Genomic DNA, 21,018 nt, shown 5'->3' on the forward strand with positions numbered 1-21,018 from the left:
CTACCCACCCCAGTATCCTTACCTGGAGAATTCCATGGACAAATGAGCCTGGCAGGCTACAGTCCATGGGGTTGCAAAGAGTCAGACACTTGTTGTTCAGTTGCTCAGTCATGTCCGATTCTTTGCGACCCCATGGACCGCAGCAGGCCAGGCTTCCCTGTCCTTCACCATCTCCCAGAATGGGCTCAAACTCACGTCCATTGAGTCGGTGATGCCATCCAGCTATCTCATCTTCTATCATCCCCTTCTCCTCCTGTCCTCAGTCTTTCCCAGCATCAGGGTCTCTTCCAACGAGTCAGCTCTTCACACTGAGTAGAGTGGCGTAGCACTGCACTGAGTAGCAATGAGTAGAGTCGGACGCTACTCAGTGACTAACACTTTCACTTTCTATACATAAGTATTCCAGTCAGTTTCTTTAAAACATCAGGTGGAGTGTAAAAGATGATTGAAGGACAACACGGTGATGAAAAGGACTTTTATTAGACACTCAGATTTGGTTTGATTTAAATTTCAATTGAACATTTAATTAGGTTTTCATAGGGGAGAAGATGACATGGGTATATTGTCTCTATACAAAATCATTCAGTATTCAGTGCATTTGTACTGGAAGAGTTTCACAGTATAAACTTTTACATTTTTCCTTATCCGTAGCAAATTTTATTTTCTTACTAAGCATACTTGATTTTTTTGTTTTTTGTGGTAAGTAAAAAAAAATTATTTGTGGTTTGTTAGGTGTGTGTTTTCACTACACATTGTTAGTTTTATCTTCTTCTGTGCTTTTTCACAAATCTTTAAAACTACTGTTTGTAACTAATTACATGGACTCCTTTGCATGTACATTCATAGAATCTTGGCAGTTTTTATTTTTAGGATTATATAATCATATACGAATTTGACAAGCTGTTACATATGGGAAAAACCTTTAAGAAAACTACTTTCTCTAAGTTCTACGCATCAACTTAACACTTTGTTTCAGAGATAAAAGGCAGATAGCATAGAAACTTCACCAAAAACCGTGTTATCTGTTCTAAACCACTGGTTTTTGATTCATACTCTTTTTTTACATAAACCTTATATCTTCCAAAGACTGATCTCCTGCTGCCTCCTCCTAGGGTTAAAAATATTGCATTGTCAGTCAAGTGGAGAGTATGTTAGTATAAATAACAGCCTCTGTTTGTGTAAAACGGTTGGGGAACTAGCAAAATAGTATATTCTTTCACATATTTGATGTAAGATATGAGATTTATATTTTGATTCTGTGATAAACTATATTGGTAAGTTTACCAAAACCAGTATCAAATGATTAGAATTGACCAACTTCTGCTTATTGAAGTTTTTGATGTGAAGATAGTTACCCAGCTCATTGCACTTGTGAATTATGCTTTTAGAAAAATTCCGGGCATTTTTATTTTATACACACGTTTTAAGTTATTTGTGTACAAAGTAATGAGATATAATAAAAATGTATATATTCAACTTACACTGCACTTGTGATTATTCAACTTCCTCTTTATGACAGATTGACTCTTTGAAAACCAAAGTAAAAACGAACCATGTTACCTAGAGGAATATTTTTCATCTTACTTAGAGATTCATGTCTTTTCTGGCTTTTCCTCCTAGAGTAAGAACACTGCTAATATCTGTGTTACTGCTTTTTCTTTTTTAAAGTACAATCTTGAAATGTTATTTAAGTTTCATGGTTTTATGGAAATTGAAGTTAATAAATACAAATACAATATGGTCTTTGAAGAGTAAAATGGAAGCTGTATTACTGTAGAGTAGTTCACTATAATAGAAAACATGTATTTGAATAGTTTCAATGGACTTTGGTTTTTATGACCAACCATTGTTCCCTAGAATTTTTCTTATTAGCTCTTATGATTGGTAATTTGAGGGACAGGATCAAATTATAAGTGATCTGGATTTTTTCTTTGTGGGGAAGGGTTGCTGTACTTTGGATGCTATTCTTTGTTTATAATTATGTTTCTGAAAATTATGTAAAAATTTATATAAAAATTCTGACTTCAACTGTATAGTATTATTACTATTATACAGTTATTACTGAGTAATGCTATACAAGGAAAGGTTTGATAATATATACTGATTTGTTTTAAATGAATAGTTAGAGAAGTTTTCACAGAAATTAGAATAATCTCAGGCTGCCTTTCCATTTCAGTCAAGTTCACTTTTAGACCATTTCCCTTTTAATAATTGGGTAGAGAATCTGGGATTAAAAATAGATTGTTTTATAAGGTAAAATTCCTGGAGGGAAGAAATCTGTGTGTCAAGTTGATGTTTGAGTAAATCTGAAATAACTGTTTAGGTCCTTGTTGAAAAGATTTCTGAAATGTTGGGAGTCCACTTTCCTGACACTGTAAGTAAGGCATTTTTTAAAATTTAGATGGCTTATACTTTATAAAGAGACTCTGTTTTCCTTCTAAATATCAATTATCAATTTTTAGAACTGTGCAACTACTCTAAGGTTTTTTGTCTAAACTTAAAATCTTTTCTTTTAAAATTTTACCACTCTTTTTCTTACCCTAGTCTCCCCTCCCCCTTAATCTGAACAGCCAAAAATTATGTTTATTTTTAATATATTGATATTTAATAACATGTAAAGTAAGTGTTTTAGGTATTATATAATATATAAAGTTAGTGATTTCTCTGTTTAGGATAAAAAATATTTTTATTCACTTCTGCTTACTAAAAGTGGCTACATGAACAAAATGACAGTTTCCTATAAGCCAAGGATTGCTGAATGCTTAAACTATACCAAGGAATAAAAGTGACATCTTCCTTTTAAGAAAGGTGACTTATTGTAACAAGATTAGAGAAAGGGGAAAAACTCACATTATAGTTGTGGAATTTATGTTCAAATACAATTATTGAGTTAATTTTTAAACTTTTTATAGACAAAGCAAATCCAAAAACTTAGCCTAAAAAAATTCTTATGCATTATTAAAAATGGTAGTAATATGTATTGGTGATGGAGAAGAATCCCACAAGTGCTCAAGATTGACATAACCTTTAACAAAGTGGAAAAACTTATATTAGAACTACTGATTCTAGGTTCAAATTTATGTCAAAGCACTTTATGATACCAAAATTAGTCCAACTAATTTTTCTTCGAGCTTTAAAATGTCACTTTTCACTAAATAGTCTTAATTTGAGGCAAGGGTTTGTACAAGTTTAGGAATCTTTGGCTTTGGTAAACTCCCTGTTTTCTAATTAGTATGTCTCTTCCACATGCTTTTCAGAATCATCTCATAGTATGTCTTCCAAGTTCTATCCAGTAATTTTTGAACTTCAAAAATAATCTCCTGGTTCAATTACAAAGTTCTAAAGACAGTAAAATACCTTGTAATTTGAGTGGTATTTTTGTTAGGCAAAGTACTTCAGAGTATTTGCCTAATCCTCACAACGTTCTTCTGAATTAATATGTAAATCAATAATTGCCCTCCTTAAAAAGTGAGAAAACTGAAGCACTGTAAAGTTAAGCCAAGGTCACAGAGCAACCAAGGTGAAAAATCTGGGTACTCCATCTGCTGTTCCAGTGTACTTCTACTATTCATGTTACCTTGAATAAAATACGGCATTTAAAAATTTATGATGCCATAATGGTGAGTACTCTGCTTATACAGCAGTGTTGTATAATGTTGAATTTTTAACAGAAAAATTACAAACCCAGGGTTTAGTAAAGAGATTAAGTACTGATAATTTTTTGAAGATCACTGATGGCAGTACTTGTGAAATAAACTGCCTCACTAAGAGTGTAGTGTCCTGGACAGCACTGATTAGACAAGGTATATAAAGAATGCTTTAAAGACCCATAGACCATTCAGTCTGCCCTAAGCTAACACCACAATAAAAGTCATACATACTATATATTGACACACACAGAGAAGAGTGACAGGCGTTTTCAATAATGTGTATTTTAGAAAACTTCATTTTTTGCTTATGTTTATCTGAATATAATAAGATCTAGAAAACAGAACAAGGAAGCATTGAGCACTGAGTATTTTCATGCCCAGTAGCCAAAAGTCAGGCTTTTTTTCCTCCTGTTCATGGCGGTTATTAAGAAAGCACTGGCTTTTCAGACAGTGCCAATCCTGTGATGAGGCACTTGAAGAGTCTGAAGGTTAGGGCATGTGAAATACGGAGCGGGGAGGAAGCATGCTGCTATTCCATTGGAAGCAAAAGGGAGTCTAGGCCCATAGAATACTTCTTCTTTGCCTTCTCTACTTACATCCAGTACCTACAAAGGAAGGGAGAAATCTGTGTGTTAAAGGTGGTGGTTCAAAATAAAGCTGTGTACACATGAAAGAAAACTTGCAGTTAATTTCAATTATGCTGACATGACTGTATCTTATATATTGCTATTTTTCTCACAGTGTTGCACCAGAAATATATATTTAATTCCTGTAAAATACTATTCTACATATTTATGTGTATGTACATAGATGTTTGTTTATAATAATTTAGCCTTCAGAACAAGTGTTGAGATGTAGGCAGCTTTATCGTCCTTTAATAAAACTGCCTGAGACTGGTTAAGTAACTTGCCCAAACTAGTAAGCGTTGTTTGTATGCTGGCTTACAAATCCTCATCTGCAATGTGAAAACAACATTGACTTTGCAGCTTTGCTCTGAAAACTGGTGAGATCATCTCGCTCAGGGTCTGGCACAGAGAATATTATAGCTTCGTAGCAGGTTCAAGAAAATCAGTTGCTTCTGGAGATTTTTCCCCAGTTATTTCCTTGTTAAGCTGGAGTTTCATCTCTTTCCTTATATGGAAAAGAATCTTTGTTAGTCAGTGCCTGCTGTCACCTCACTGATTTCTGGTTTAACCTTAGTACTAGGAAGATTCTTTTATAAGACAAGCTGGCCATGTCATACTTGTCGAACCCATAAAACTAGCCCTCAATCATCTTATCCTCTCTTCATACGACCTGCCTCTAACTTCATTTAAAACTTTTCCTCCCTTGGGTTCTATGACCTTAAAAAAAAAAAAAAAAGCGTGTCATTCATGTTGTCCTGGTGTCAGCCACTTTGGTCCACTTCTTCCAGCCACATCCTAAATGCGGACATGCCCCGATATTCCAACCACAGACCCTGTGGTGCTCTTCAGTGGTCTCGTCCACTCTTACACCCACATCTGTCACCTAAGTGGATAATTCTTAAGCTTTTAATGCAGTAATGCATTATTTTAGATGAAAGGGGCCCTTGAGATTTGGGGATCCAAGCCCATAAAGACAGACATCAGTAAGGCCTAGAATAAAAGATCAAACTTACAGCTTTTTTTCCCCAAATGGACATTTAGCTGTCGATCCCCTTTACTGAACAATATGCCGTCACTACTAATTTTAGATGGCTCCAATACATGCTACACACAGATATTTGTTCTCTTCTGTTAATTTATGTATCTTCCTACTAGTAGCACATTTACAGTTACTTTGGGTAAGGGCATGTCTCTCTCATTCATTTTCAAGCATTTCTTGGTTATTCTTATATTCTTTCCTGGAGAAACTTCAAGATCAATTTGACAAGTAGTATTCCCCCACCTTGTGAATTTGACTAGCTGTGTGACTTACTCAAGGTCACATAGCTAGTAAGTGGTACAGCCAGTTTTTTGGCTCAGAGTTGTAACCCAAGAAAGAATAAGGATTTCATGCTGTTTTGTGACATCCCCAACCCGACTGAATACATTTTTAGGACACAAAAGCTGAAGTCACCATCCAGAGAACTTCCGTCTAGTTTCCTGGACCAAGAGAGACTGTGTATGGTAAGTGCATGTGTGCGTGCTCAGGCAGGTCCAACTCTGCAACCCCATGGACTGTAACCCCACCAGGCTCCTCTGTCCATGGGATTCACCAGGCAAGAATACTGGAGCGGGTTGCCATTTCCTACTCCAGGGGATCTTCCCAACCCAAGAACTGAACCCATGTCTCTTGCATCCCTGGTATTGGCAGGCAGATTCTTCACCACTACGCCACCTGGGAAGCCACTAAGCAGATGTAATTTATTTAATCTGTAAGACGGGGAAAACGAAGGGTTGGTGGTTTTTCTCCAAAACACTCCCTTGAAAGCTGGCAGAGAGAAGGCACTGGGGAGAAGGAGGTGCCAACTTGGCAGCATATCCTCCAGCCAAAAAGTAGTAATCATAAGTGAAGAGCAGTGGAGGTGATCTGACAGCACAGACTCACCACTTAGGCAGCTGCTCCTTTATGCTTGTCATCCACAGGATACCAGACTAGAGTCAAGCTCTGTGCCAGCTGCTTGCTTACACACCCACTGAATAAACAAGAGCACCTGACTCCTCAGGACTTAACATTTTCCATGAGTAAGTATTACTAACAAGTCCAAAGCTCAATCTTTATTAAGAGCATCTCAGCTTTACTCTTGTTTCAGTTGTCCTCATAATGGGTTAAACAGTTTGTGGTAAGTCACATAGCAGGAAAGAAGATAAAAAAGTATGGTTTCTCAACATTTGACATGCTTCATCCCTGTGTGGCTGAATCCTGCAAATGATAGTTAAATAAAGTTTAATGAGAGTCCAGAAGGGTCAGTCTAATAGGTTATTGGCTGGTATTTTCAAGATGGAAGAAAAAAAGACGAGTCCTTCTGGATGTTAACAGACCAGTCTGTGAACTATTTAAGTGTGAATTTCACTAATCTTAGCCAGCCATGCCTTTAGAATCCAAAAATTCTACATATTTGTGACTTATAAAAAAAACTTAAACTTCTGATATTTTTAACATCTAAACTGTTTTCTCCACTCTTTCCTATACTTTTTTCCTTCACAGATCACATCTCAATTTATTCAACATTTTGGAGCTTAAAATTTTTTTTGTTTTGTTTGTTGTTTTTAATTTTTATTTCACATTGGAATATAGTTGAACAATGTTGATAGTTTCAGGTATATGACAAAGTGATTCAGTTACACATATATCTATCCTTTTTGAAATTCTTTTCCCATTTAGGTTGTTACAGAGTATTGAGCCATGTACCCTGTGATTTACAGTAGCTCCATGTTGGTATCGGTTTTAAACATAGTAGTATGTACATGTCAATCTCAAACTCCCAGTCTATCCCTCCCCCTTGATTCTCCCCCCATGGTTATCATAAATGTGTTCTCTAAATCTGTGAGTCTGTTTCTGTTTTGTAAATAAGTTCATTGTATCATTTTCTTTAGATTTTGCGTATGAATGGTATCATGATAACTTGACTTTCTCTAACTTCACTTAGCATGATAATCTCCAGGTCCATCCGTGTTGTTACAAATGGCATTGTTTCATTCTTTTTAATGGCTGGGTAATATTCCATTGTATGTATGTACCACACCTTCTTTATCCATTCCTCTGTTGATAGACGTTTTAGGTTAATTTCATGTCTTGGCTATTGCAACAGTTTTGCAATGAAAATTAAGGTGCACATATCCTTTGAAACATGGTTTTCTCCAGATACATGCCCAGGAGTTGGATTGCTGGATCATGTGGTAGCTCTATTTTTAGCATTTTAAGGAACCTCCATACTGTTCTCCATCGTGGTTGTACCGATTTACATTCCCAACAGTGTACGAGGGTTTCCTTTCCTCCACACTCTCCAGCATTTACTTTTTGTAGACTTTTTGATGATGGCCATTCTGACTGGTGTGAGGTGAAACTGTAGTTTTGATTTGCATTTCTCTAATTTTTGACGATGTTGAGTGTCTTCTCATGTGCCTCGTGGTCATCTGTGACAGATGACACAGATTTAGGTCTTCTCATTTTTTGTTTGGATTTTTCTGATACTTTTCTGACACATGAGATGTCTATAAATTTTGGAAATCCCTTGTCAAATGCACCATTTGCAAATATTTTTTCCCATTCTGTGAGTTGTCTTTTGCTGATTTTTTTTATAGTTTCCTTTGCTGTCTAAAAGCTTTTAAGTCGCATCTGTTTATTTTTGTTTTTATTTTCATTATTCTAGGAGACAGATCAAAAAAGATACTGCTGCAATTTCTATCAAAGAGTGTTCTGCCTATGTTTTCCTGTAGGAGTTGTACAGTATTGGGTCTTGTATTTATGTCTTTAATCCATTTTATTTTTGTGTATTGTGTTAAAAACTGTAATTTAACTTTTCCCATCACTTTTTACTGAAGAAACTGTGTTTTCTCCATTGTATATATAGTCTTGCTTCCTTTCTTGTAGATTAATTGGTGTGTAATTGACCATGGGGCTTTCTATCCTGTTCTTTTGACTTAAATTTCTGTTTTCCTGCCAGTACCATACTGTTTGATGACTGTAGCTTTGTAGTACTGTCTGAAGGTCAGGGAACCTCTTTCCTCCAACTCTGCATTTCTTTCTCAAGATTGATTTGGCTATTTGGGGTCTTTTGTCCTTCCATATAAATTTAAAAAAAATTTTTGTTCCAGTTCTGTGAAAAATACTGTTGGTAATTTGATCGATCTGTTGATTGTCTTGGGTATTATTGGTCATTTTATTAATAACTATATTGATTTCTTCCAATTCAAAGATACTGTATATCTTCTGTTTGTATCATCTTTAATTTATCAGCATCTAACAGTTTTCAGAGTCCTGGTCTTTTGCTTCCTTAGATTTATTCCTAAGTATCTTATTCTTTTTGATGCAATGGGATTATTTTAATTTCTCTTTCTGATCTTTCATTGTTAGTGTATAGAAATGCAACAGATTTCCTTGCATTTATTTTGTATCTTGCAATTTTACCAAATTCATTAGCAAGCTTTAGTAGTTTTCTGGTAGCATCTTTAGGATTTTCTATATATAGTATCATGTCATCTGCAAACAGTGACAGTTTCATTCCCTCTTTGCCAATTTGGATTCCCTTTATTTCTCTTTGGATTACCATGGCTATAACTTCTACAGCTACGTTTAATAAAGTGGTATGAGAAGACATCCTTGTCTTTTTCCTGATCTTAGAGGAAATGCTTTCAGCTTTTCACTGTTGATTATGATGTTAGCTGTAGGTCTATCACATATGGCCTTTAATTATTTTAGGTAGACTCCCTCTATGCCTACTTTCTGGAGAATTTTTTAATTGTAAATGGGTGTTGAATTTTATCAGAAGCTTTCCCTGCATCTATTGAGATGATCATATGGGTTTTATTCTTCAGTTTGTAGGTGTGGTATATCACAGACTGATCTGCAGATACCAAAAAATCTTTGCATCCCTGAGATAAACCCCATTTAATCATGGTGTATGAGCCCTTTAATGTATTGTTGCTATGTTTTGTTGAGGGTTTTTACATCTATGTTCACATCAGTGATATTGGCCTGTAATTGTTTTTTTGGTGCATTTCCAATATCTTGCACTTGTGCTCTCCTCACACTTGCTGATTTTGATACCATATTTGTGTGCAGATGGTTTCCTACCTTCACTGTATGTTTGTCTTTACCAGTGAGTTTTCCCATTCGTAATTTTGTTTCTAGTCATGGCCTTTTTTTTTCCACCTGGAGAAGTTCCTTTAGTATCTGTTGCAAAGCCAGTCTGGTGGTGCTGAATTCTCTTAGCTTCTGCTTGTCTGTAAAGCTTTTGGTTTCTTGTCAAATCTCCAGGAGAGCCTTGCTGAGTAGGTTGTAGATTCTTCCCATTCATCAGTTTAAATGTACTGTGCCACACTCCCTTCTTACCTACAGAGAAATCCGTTGATAACCTTATGGGAGTTTCCTTGTACATTATTTTTTCCCTTATTGCTTTTAGCATTTTTTCTTTGCCTTTAATTTCTGTCAGTTTATTACTGTCTCAGCATGTTCCTCCTCGAATTTAACCTTCCTGGGACTCTGTGCTTCCTGGACTTAAGTAACTGTTTCCTTCCCCATGTTAGGGAAGTTTTTAGCTATTTTCTCTTCAAAGATTTCCTCAGGTCCTTTCTCTCTCTCTCTTCTTCTGGGACCCCTATAATGCAAATGTTAGTGCATTTACTATTGTTCAGAGGCCTCTTAGACTATCCGTATTTCTTTTTATTCTTTATTCTGTTCCGCAGCAGTGATTTACACCATTCTGACTTCACAGCCACACAGCCCCAACCCCCATGCAGGAGAGCCTCCAATATTAGCAGGCAAGTCTGGCCTAGTCTCATACAAGGACAATGACTCTCTTTCCTGAGTTCTGGTACACACAAGACTCTGTGAGTGCCCTCCATGAATGGAATTTGTTTCCCCCAGTCCTGTGAAATTCCTGTAACTAAACTACACTGGCCTTCAAAGCCAGATTCTCTGGGGGCTCGCCCTGTTGCCAGACCCCCAGGCTGGCAGCCTGATGTGGGGCTCAGAACTTTTACTCCTGTGGGAGAACTTCTGTGATATAATTAGTTTTTGGTTTGTGGGTTGCCCACCCAGCATGTATGGGATTGAACTTTATCACAATTGACCCCTCCCACCATCTTGTGGATGTAGGGTATCTTTTTGGTAGCTTCCAGCATTTGCCAGTGGTTGTTCAGCAGTTAGTTGTGATTTTGGTATTTCCATAGAAGAGGTCAGCTTGCGTCCTCTACTCCACCGTCTTGTCTTGTCTCCTGTGATTTTCAACCTGGTGGTATGTACTCAGGAATTTCTACTCTCTAGTCAGTATCTTCCCATAAATACTATTTCAGTCTCTCATTATCTTACTTCTCTGCTGGATATTCTTCCAGAAAGTAGTAAGGAAATGGCTTGAACAGGTAGGTAGTCTCTTCAACCATCAACATATTTACTGTTAATGAACCAAAGTAAACAGTTCTGTAGTTGAAGAGCCTAAGCTACTCCATCTTATAAAAGAGCTCCATTTTGCAAAGGTACTGGGCAAACAGACTTAGACTTTGGATAGTGCCTAAACTTGCCCCACTGTGCACGAGCCAATCAGCCCTTAGGTTAAACCTCCTGACTTTAAATTCAAGAATTTGTGATTTACCTTGGAAGTAATGATTTACCTTGGAAGTAATGAGTTACATTTGTGATTTACCTTGGAAGTAATGATTTACCGTGGAAGTAAAAAAAAAACAATCAGAAATCCACACACAACCCTATAGAAGAGGGTAACCAATCAGTAGTCCTTCAGCCTGAACACCCCCTTTGTTACCCTTTCACCTGAATATTCCCTATATAAGCAGTGTAACCCAAAACTCGGGGTTCCTCTCCTTAGCCCCTGCATCGGTAACAGTGGGAGCCCCAGCTCAAACTTCGTAATAAAAACTCTCTTGCTTTTGCATTGGATACCGGCTCCCTGGTGGTCACTGGGAGATTTCGCGATTTGGGCATAACATAGTCACCCCCAAAAATAAATACATGAGACTGTACAGCCATGGTTAAGAATGAATGATAATGTAACCCATAATCAGCTGTCAGTAGCTAAAATCGAAGATATGTAATGAGTCTGTTATCCATGAAGACTTAACATTCCAAGCCTCTCTTTAAATGACAATTCATATGCTTATATGAACTTATTATCTACAAACAATAAAGGCTCTTAAAAGCCTTTAAGTTTCTCTGCTTTGTGGGACTAACATGCTAGCCAAGGAAATAAACACAGCTTTTGCAAATGATTGGTTGATGTGGTACTTCAAAGTGACTATGGGAATACAGAACTACCCAAATGCTTATTTTTTTAAAGAAACAGATACATTAGGATCTTTTATTGTCCAATCTCAAGAGATGAAATTTATTCCATTAACACAAGCTTTAATTAAAACTTATTTGATTAAAATGTATGAATTGCCTCTTTCAGAATCACCTTAATCCTGAGGCTACTCTAGAATATCCTCAGTGGCTTATACACATGTACTCCTTCATCTTTTTGAAAACAGATTTGTTTGGGAACAGTCAGATGTAATGAGGGGTTAATTAGTGTACATGACTAGTATGTACTGTACTTTGTCCCTTGTACACTGTAGGTAGGGAAGGCATGTAAATTGGTGTAGCTTTGTTCTTGTTCAGTTGCTAAGTGGTATCTGACTCTTTGCAACCCCACGGACTTTAGCACACAAGGCTTCCCAGTTGTTCACTATCTCCCGGAGTTTGTTCAAACTCATGTCCATTTAGTTGGTGATTCTATCTGACCATCTCCTACCACCTCCTTCTCCTTTTGCCTTCAATCTTTCCCAGCATCAGGGTCTCTTCCAATGAGTTGGTTCTTCATATCAGGTGGCCAAAGTATTGGACCTTCAGCATCAGTCTTTTCAATGAATATTCAGGGTTGATTTCCTTTAGGATTGAGTGCTTTGATCTCCTTGCTGTCCAAGAGACTCTCAAGAGTCTTCTCCGGCACCACAGTTTGAAAGCATCAATTCTCTGGCACTCAGCCTTCTTTATGGTACAACTCTCAAATCTATACATGACTACTAGAAAAACCATACCTTTGACTAGGGGGATCACTATTGGCAAAGTGATGTCTCTGCTTTTTGATATGCTGTCTAGGTTGGTCATAGTTTTTCTTCCAAGGAGCAAACGTCTTTTAATTTCATGGTTGCAGTTTCCATCAGCAGTAATTTCAGAGCCCAAGAAAATAAAGTCTGTCACTGTTTCCATTATTTCCCCATCTATTCCCCATGAAGTGATGGGACTGGATGCCATGATTTTTGTTTTTTGAATGTTGAGTTTCAAGCCAGCTTTTTCACTCTCCTCTTTCACCCTCATCAAGAGGCTCTTCAGTTCCTCTTCACTTTCTGCCATTAGAGTGGTATCATATGCATATCTGAGGTTGTTGATACTTCTCCCAACAATCTTGATTCCAGCTTGTGATTCATCTAGCCTGGCATTTCTCATGATATACTCTGCATATAAGCTAAATAAGCAGGGTGACAATATATAGCCCTGATACACTCCTTTGCCACTTTGGAACCAGTCCTTTGTTGCATGTCCGGTTCTAACTGTTGCTTCTTGGCCTGCACACAGGTTTCTCAGAAGACAGGGAAGGTCGTCTGGTAGGTATTCCCATTCTAGAAGAATTTTCCAGTTTGTTGTGATCCACACATTCTAAGGCTTTAGCATATTCAGTGAAACAGATGTCTTTCTGGAATTCCCTTGCTTTCTCTATGATCCAGCGAATGTTGGCAATTTGATTTCTGGTTCCTCTGCCTTTTCTAAACCCAGCTTATACATCTGGAAATTCTCAGTTCACATACTGCTGAAGCCTAGCTTGAAGGATTTTGAACATAACCATACTAGCTAGCATATGAAATGAGCACAACTGTCTGGTAGTTTAAACATTTTAGGGACTGCCCTTCTTTGGAATTGGAGTGAAAACTGACAAATTTGCTGACATTAAGTGTAGCACTTTACCAGCATCATCTTCTAGGATTTAAATAGCTTGGCTGGAATTCCATCACCTTCATCCACTAGCTTTGTAATGCTTTCCAGTAATAATGCAGTTACTATTGGAAAAAAGTATGACGTTTCCACAAAAAGTTAAAAATACCTTATGATATAGTAACTCCACTTCTGGGTATTTATGCAAAGAAAACAAAATCAGTATCATGAAGAGACATCTGTACCATGTTCACTACAGCATTATATATAATAGCCAGGACATGGAAATAACCTAAGTGTCCACTTATGGATGAATGGATAAAGAAGATGTGAGATAGATATCTATCTACACACACACACACAAACATATATATATATATATAGAAGGAGACATTAAAATAGGAAGTCGTTCTTTTGCAACAACATATATGCACCTTGAGGGCATCATTAGTCTAGGTAATGGGTTGGCCAAAAAGGTTGTTCAGGTTTTTCTGTACCATCTTATGGAAAAACCCAAGCGAGCTTTCTGGTCACTCCAAAAAGAAAAATACATCAGAAAGAGACAAAACTCTATGATCTCACTTATATGTGGAATAAAAAAAAAAATTGAACTCACAGAAAGCAAAGACAGATTGGTGGTCGCAAGAGGCAAGCAGTGGGGAGTGACAAAAATGGGTGAGGCAGCCAAAAGATACCTCAAAAAAGTGATAAGAATAAGTTCAGGGATACAATGTCCTGAATGTTGACTATACTATATTGCATATTTGAAGCTGGCTAAGGAAGTAAATCTTAAAAGTTCTCGTAAGAAAAAAGTACAGATGTGCAACTATGTGAGGTAATGGATGTTCAATTTACTGTAGTGATTACTTAGCAATGTATAGGTATATAAAATTATGTCATATACCTTAAACTAACACACTGCATTCCCTCTGTTAGATCAGAAACTACATCCATCAGGACAAGCCTGTTCAATATTCATTTCTATGCTACCTTTGCTGACTTAAAACTACTTATCTAGATCAACAGTAGAAATAAGCTAAAATCCCCAGACAAATCTTGGGCAAGACAGATCAAGAATGGAAAGAAAGAAAAAAAAAAAGCAATATTATGAATGTAAAGTAGAATATAACCAACTCAATATCTATATACTAACATTTTTGAAAACTTAGAAAACATGGGAAAGTTTCTTGAAAAAAGATACATACCTTATGAGATGTGAAGAAGAAATTAAAAGCTCAAATAGTCCTGCAACTATTAAAGACATTGAAGCATCTGTTTAAAATCTTCCCACAAAGATGAGGTTAGATATTATGAATAGTTATAATGATATATTTTTCTGGAGATCAGGGAAAGGTCAGGGCTAATACATGTCAATATGTTATCAGAGAACTCAAAGTAGAAAAACAGCTCTGGTAAGAATTGTAAAAAAAAAAAAACCATAAATAACACCATCTTGACTATACATATCAACAGCCATTGCTGTTCTGAACACCCCAGCTAGCAGCTTGCCCAGTCTGGGCTGCTCACATGTTCATGTGCCAAGGATACTCTGGGCGCAGAGGTTCCCCATTCAGACCAATCACAAAACACTACTACTCACTTCTGCTAGGAAAGAACACCATTATAGGGGGCATTTGTTAAATGAACAAATTGGAATATACAGAAAATAAGTTTTGCCGATGTGAAAGTACTGTTACCAAGATTTCAGCAGGTTTTGGTTTATAAAAAAGGGAAAGTCATTCCACTTCCCCCACTTCCTGTATATATTATATATACTGTTAAAGCTCATTCCCATCTTTATTTTCAACAGGACTCGATCATTAGATATCATTTTTAGGATGCAGAATGAAGTTTAGTGACTGAACTAGCTGCACAGAGGAGCGCAATCTTCTTTCTACGTGTAAATATTCTCCTTCTTCAATTCAGCACTGCAAAAAATAACCTCATTGAACCACTTGAATGAACTTCAAAAGGGGACTTCAACCACTCACCTGGATACAAGCCAGAGGCTCATTTGTCCAAATCGAATATCCACCAACTAAGTATATTCTCTCATTATGGACAGCAACTCCAGATTCATTTTGGCCTAAAGTAAAGAGAATTGAATAAAAGAGGAAAAATAAATCTATTTCCTTGCATGTCTTAATTAACCCTTTTTCCACTTAGGGCTAGTTTTCCCCTGTGGCACAGGTGTATACTCCATGGGATTTTTGCCGCAACTAATCCCTGCCCTCCAGGTCTCAGAGGGAAGAATTAACCACTCTCAGAGAATGAATCTGTGTTGGGTCAGAACCGAGTTATAACACTTAATAGCCAGTCAAATTAGTAAAGACAGCATTAAAGACAGCAATAATAAGCCGTATAGAAGAGTTTCATACCATGTTGTATGCCATTAATTAATACTAATGGAAATAAAGTATATTTTCGGAATGCAAAACACCTCTTGTTCTACTGAATACAAATACTTTTAAGGCAAGTGCTTACATCTGTAACAGCTGCAACCCCAAGAAGCAAATAAAACAGAGCCATGCCCCTAGCATGCCCCAAATGAAGACAAATGACAGAAAAAGACTGATGGTTACTACCTTCCTTTTCCTTTACATACTCAACAGTTTTAAGACTATATTAAAGTTCCTGAGCCGAGACCAGCCTGGGTAGTCCCTAGATATAGACACGCCAAAATGATGAAAGGTTCCTCTTCCATTAAAAAAAAAAAAAAGAATAACTCACTACTATATATTCTTCCCTGGAGGCCATCAGAGAGTGAGACAGTCTCTTCTTATTGATGGGCTAACACAGAATTGACTCTGGTAATAAATAAGCTGGATCCTACAGCAGACAGAATCACAGATCAAGGGACCAAGGGGCTAAGGTACCACTACAGGAACTTAGAGTTAAGTGCTTGTAGGTGGGCTTCAGATCATTTTTCAGAAAAACAGGAGCTCAGTATAAAGCATCTAAACTTCTCCCAACAGTTATCCCCCCAAGGTGGCCTCCTTAGCAGTGGCTGTGAGTTACTGAGTGCCCACTCAGCATACTAAAATGCCTTCAGGCCATAGTCCTGCCCACCATTTGAGTCTGTGATCATAATAATGGAAGGGACGGGATCTTAATAATGCAAGCCAAGAAGGGAGGAAGTTTTCAACTTCATAAAGAAACATCAGGGCTAGGCTGTTTGCTGCTTTCTTTTCATTTGCTTTGCGATGAGGATGGTCCCTACCTAGTGCTGCTCATGGTGATGGCTGGATAGGTCTGTGTGGTCAGAAGTGCTGCTAAACCTCTACGCATAGAACATCTCCAGCATTTTCTCTTTAGGAAAATATAGGCAAAAAACAATATCTGACAGTGATAAACAGTGAAGACCATTCTCCTGAACTCATAAGAAATAAGACTAAAAGTGAGAAGAGAAAAATTAATTGCTCCTTTAGAGTCATTAACTCTTTTAGCACCTGATCCCACCTACTTATACCAGTGTTCCTGCATGAATATTGATTGACAGTAATGGACCTGACATGCCTCTCTCGACAATGCGAGAACACACACACAAAGGTAAGCACAGGCCCTGAGAAACTGGATGCTGAGCCAGTGGACTGAGTCAGAGATAAACAAGGGTCACCTTTTGTAATAAAACCAAGTTGTTCTACTATCATGCATTTAATATTTACAGCTGCCCTCAAGATGTCTAAGAAAACAAGTTTGTCAACTTCCTGAATCTCTTCTTTCTCTTGATTTACTTAATCAAAGGTACTTGCCAGTCAACAGGTTAAAACTGCAGCGCGTCCACTGGTCAGTGTCTATGTTGTAGGAATCTATATGCCGCACGAGGATCCGGTCATTATTGTAATCCAGGTCATTGCCTCCAAGAACATAAAGCTTCCTTTGAACAGCAGCCATGGAATGGTAGACCCGCCTCTGCAGCATAGGACTACGGCTTATCCACTTATTCTGAAAAAAAAAAAAAAAAGAAATGCAGGTGAACTGTTAACTGGAGATGTCCATGGCAGAAAACAGCAGAGCCTCATTAGTAGTTGTTGGTGGACCACATTCTATTTAAATATTGTTTACTTAGTTTGAAAGGAATGGGTGTCTTACCTGAGAACAAGTGCAGAAGATCCCACATGTTCTAACTCTGTTTTGCAACTTACATAAGGCATTTTCTCTTGTTTGGGTTGTCTTTTATAGGGCATTTTGCATTTGTAAGAGGAGCATATGAGAATTTAGAAGTTTTCATGATAGTTATCTCCCAGTTGAGAGAACATTCTCCTACAAATGACTTAGGAGTGCACATGTATAGGTATTTGTGTACAGTGGTGTAATGATAACAGGCTCTGGATCCAGGATACCGAGTTTATCATTTCTGTGTGAGCTTGGCAATTTACTTAACCTGTCTGTGCCTGTTTCCTCCTCTGTAAAACGGAGATAACAGTACCCCACTGACAAGCCTGTTGTGAAGATTAAATGAGCTAATGCACCTAAAGCATTTAGAACAGTGCCTGGAACACATGTCTGATAATGTGCACGTTAGGAAATTTGATTTAGTCATACCTGAATGGTCTAGTGGTTTTCTCTACTTTCTTCAATTCAAGTCTGAATTTGGCAATAAGCAGTTCATGATCTAATAAGCCACAGTCAGCACTGGAATGTGAAGTCAAGTGGGCCTTAGCGTCACTATGAATAAAGCTAGTGGGGGGCGGGGGCAGTGTGGAATTCCATATGAGCTATTTCATATCCTAAAAGATGATGCTGTGAAAGTGCTGCACTCAATATGCCAGCAAATTTGGGAAACTCAGCAGTGGCCACAGGACTGGAAAAGATCAGTTTTCATTCCAATCCCAAACAAAGGCAATGCCAAAGAATGCTCAAACTACTACACAATTGCATTCATCTCACACGCTAGTAAAGTAATGCTCAAAATTCCCCAAGCCAGGCTTCGACAGTACGTGAACCGTGAACTTCCAGATGTTCAAGCTGGGTTTAGAAAAGGCAGAGGAACCAGAGATCAAATTGCCAACATCTACTGGATTATCAAAAAAGCAAGAGAGTTTCAGAAAAACATCTATTTCTGCTTTATTCATTACACCAAAGCCTTTGACTGTGTGGATCACCACAAACTGTGGAAAATTCTTAAAGAGATGGGAATACCAGACCACCTGTCCTGCCTCTTGAGAAATTTGTATGCAGGTCAGAAAGCAACAGTTAGAACTGGACATGGAACAACAGACTGGTTCCAAATAGGAAAAGGAGTACGTCAAGGCTGTATGTTGTCACCCTGCTTATTTAACTTCTATGCAGAGCACATCATGGGAAACATGGCTGGATGAAGCACAAGCTGGAATCAAGATTGCTGGGAGAAATATCAATACCCTCAGATATGCAGATGACACCACCCTTATGGCAGAAAGTGAAGAGGAACTAAAATGCCTCTTGATAAAAGTGAAAGAAGAAAATGAAAAAGTTGGCTTAAAACTCAACATTCAGAAAACGAAGATCATGGCATCTGGCCCCGTCACTTCATGGCAAATAGATGGGGAAACAGTGGAAACAGTGTCAGACTTTATCTTTTGGGGCTCCAAAATCACTGCAGATGGTGACTGCAGCCATGAAAATAAAAGATGCTTGCTCCTTGGAAGAAAAGTTATGATCAACCTAGACAGCATATTAAAAAGCAGAGACATTACTTTGCCAACAAAGGTCCATCTAGTCAAGGCTATGGTTTTTCCAGTGGTCATGGATGGATGTGAGAGTTGGACTATAAAGAAAGCTGAGCACGGAAGAATTGATGCTTTTGAACTGTGGTGTTGGAGAAGACTCTTGAGAGTCCCTTGGACTGCAAGGAGATCCAACTGTCCATCCTAAAGGAAATCAGTTCTGAATACTCATTGGAATGACTGATGTTGAAGCTCAAACGCTAATACTTTGGCCACCTGATGCAAAGAACTGACTCTTGAAAAGACCCTGATGCTGGGAAAGATTGAAGGCGGAAGGAAAGGGGATGACAGAGGATGAGATAGTTGGATGGCATCACTGACTCGATGGACATGAGTTTGAGTAAACTCCGGGAGTTGATGATGGACAGGGAGGCCTGGCATGCTGCAGTCCATGGGGTCGCAGAGAGTCGTACACGACTGAGTGCCTGAACTGAACTGAACTAGGAAACTTACTGTGAGGAAATCACTGACTCACAGGGGACCCTACATAAGCTACTGTGAGGGCAGCTTTGCTGTTCTTTCCAGCAAATGGAACAGCAAAGTTTTGATTCAGCAACAAAGCCCTAACAGCCTTTAATATATTTACACTCACATCTTCACCAAATTGGGAAAAGTTATTTCCAGGCATATTGTTATTTGTTCTTCTGTTACAGAAGACCAAATTTTCTGTGATAACTTTAGGAAATGGTGAAACCTCTAATGTTTGGTTCTATATCACTCTCAAGATTAAGAAAGGTATTCTCAACTCCTCTCAAATAAGGTTATTTAAAATATAAAAATAGATGAAAATCAAATATGACTTTAATTTAAATCTCAAGTAATGGACAGGTAAATAAGCCTAACCATTTTCTTTTTATATAAACACTAAACATACAGGAAGAACACAGATAATTTCTTTTTGCCAAGAAAAATTTGGGTTTCGACCAGAAAAATCATGATGTTTTGAATACATACAATTTCACCAGTTCACAGAGGTGTAAAGGAAGAATTTTAAAAAAAGTTTTGTATAAATATTGGTCCATTTACTAATGGCATACAGCTCATTTCTAATTTCTAATACACTCGTAAGAAAAAAGAAAGTGGTTTGTCCAAGTGTTTAAGGCTTTCATTCATCTCGTCCCCCAGTTTTAAACATGTCATAATAAGAATCTCCTTCCAATTAATTGTATCTTTAATAAAACAGTTAAACCTTTCTTTTAGATATTCTAAGAAATACCTTTAATACATTACACATGAGTGGATTTAACTCAAGACACTGATGGTGCTTTCTGTAGGTGCTTTCTATGAGGCAACGCATCACAGTATGAGGACTCAGTGTTTGCACTCGCAGTCCAGTCCCCTGCCACAGAACTATGGATGCCATCTGGTTTGCAAAGCCTGCCTGCATCCCCTGATTATATCTTTAGCTTCCTTCACTGCCGTGCCTGCCAGGTAAGCCGCCAACCGCTGCAAAGGCAAAGAAACAGAGAGGCCTGGTGGGGTCATTCCTAATAAGCTAGCGTGTGAATACTAATCAGTGCTGAGGAAGCAGAGGTCACCCTGGCCTGCCTATTGGCAGGTAGCAATGTGCTCTGTGGCAGATGGCAGGCATTACTGACTCTCCACAAAGGCCTAGAAGAGAAATAAGCACCAGGGCTGAATGATAGAGTTATTGAGATTCTGAGCAAGATGCAAGCAGATGTGATGTTTGCCAGTACCCACTGTAAACAACATGCCAGCAGAATTTTAAAAAAGCATGTGTGTACAAACATGAAACAGAATTCATTTGAGAAATGTTAACACCTTCTCCCTCTTTAACCACGTGTGCACCAAACTCAAGCAACTGTAATTAATGATCCCTCTTGAGACACTCAGCCCAGGAACACATGGTCTCCAAAATCGACAGCTTATAATGACATCAGGGAACACACTTGCAAAGATAGAAATACTTTTGTTACACTCAGAACCAAGGAACTGTAAAAATTAAAAGATACAAAATAGACTGAGGTCACTCTGAACATATATTTGATGGCTAGTCCCGACCCAGGCTGTCAAAGCTAACCTGTTTCCATGTTCCATTATCTTCAGCTGAT

The 21,018-nt window shown here is 37.9% G+C and overlaps 1 protein-coding gene and 1 long non-coding RNA gene across 5 annotated transcripts in view; one reads left to right on the plus strand and one right to left on the minus strand.

The window, feature by feature from the left end:
* Positions 1-3,912: 3,912 nt before the first annotated feature.
* KLHL32 (kelch like family member 32) overlaps positions 3,913-21,018 on the minus strand; it is a 215,485-nt gene continuing 198,379 nt past the window's right edge. For all 4 annotated transcript variants that reach the window (XM_069599240.1, XM_069599237.1, XM_069599238.1 and 1 more), the window contains 3 exons: positions 16,991-17,183; positions 15,230-15,324; positions 3,913-4,255 (listed from right to left, as the gene is read on the minus strand). In XM_069599240.1, coding sequence (XP_069455341.1) covers positions 4,094-4,255; positions 15,230-15,324; positions 16,991-17,183 — 450 coding nt within the window. In that variant the 3' untranslated portion in view covers positions 3,913-4,093. The remainder of the gene's footprint in view (positions 4,256-15,229; positions 15,325-16,990; positions 17,184-21,018) is intronic.
* On the plus strand, positions 4,343-15,362 carry LOC138445327 (uncharacterized). Its single transcript, XR_011258810.1, has 3 exons — positions 4,343-5,779; positions 6,239-6,337; positions 15,049-15,362. It is a non-coding gene; the product is annotated as an uncharacterized lncRNA (long non-coding RNA).

The sequence above is a fragment of the Ovis canadensis genome, chromosome 8 (genome assembly GCF_042477335.2).
Source record: "Ovis canadensis isolate MfBH-ARS-UI-01 breed Bighorn chromosome 8, ARS-UI_OviCan_v2, whole genome shotgun sequence".
Taxonomy (NCBI): Eukaryota; Metazoa; Chordata; class Mammalia; order Artiodactyla; family Bovidae; genus Ovis; species Ovis canadensis.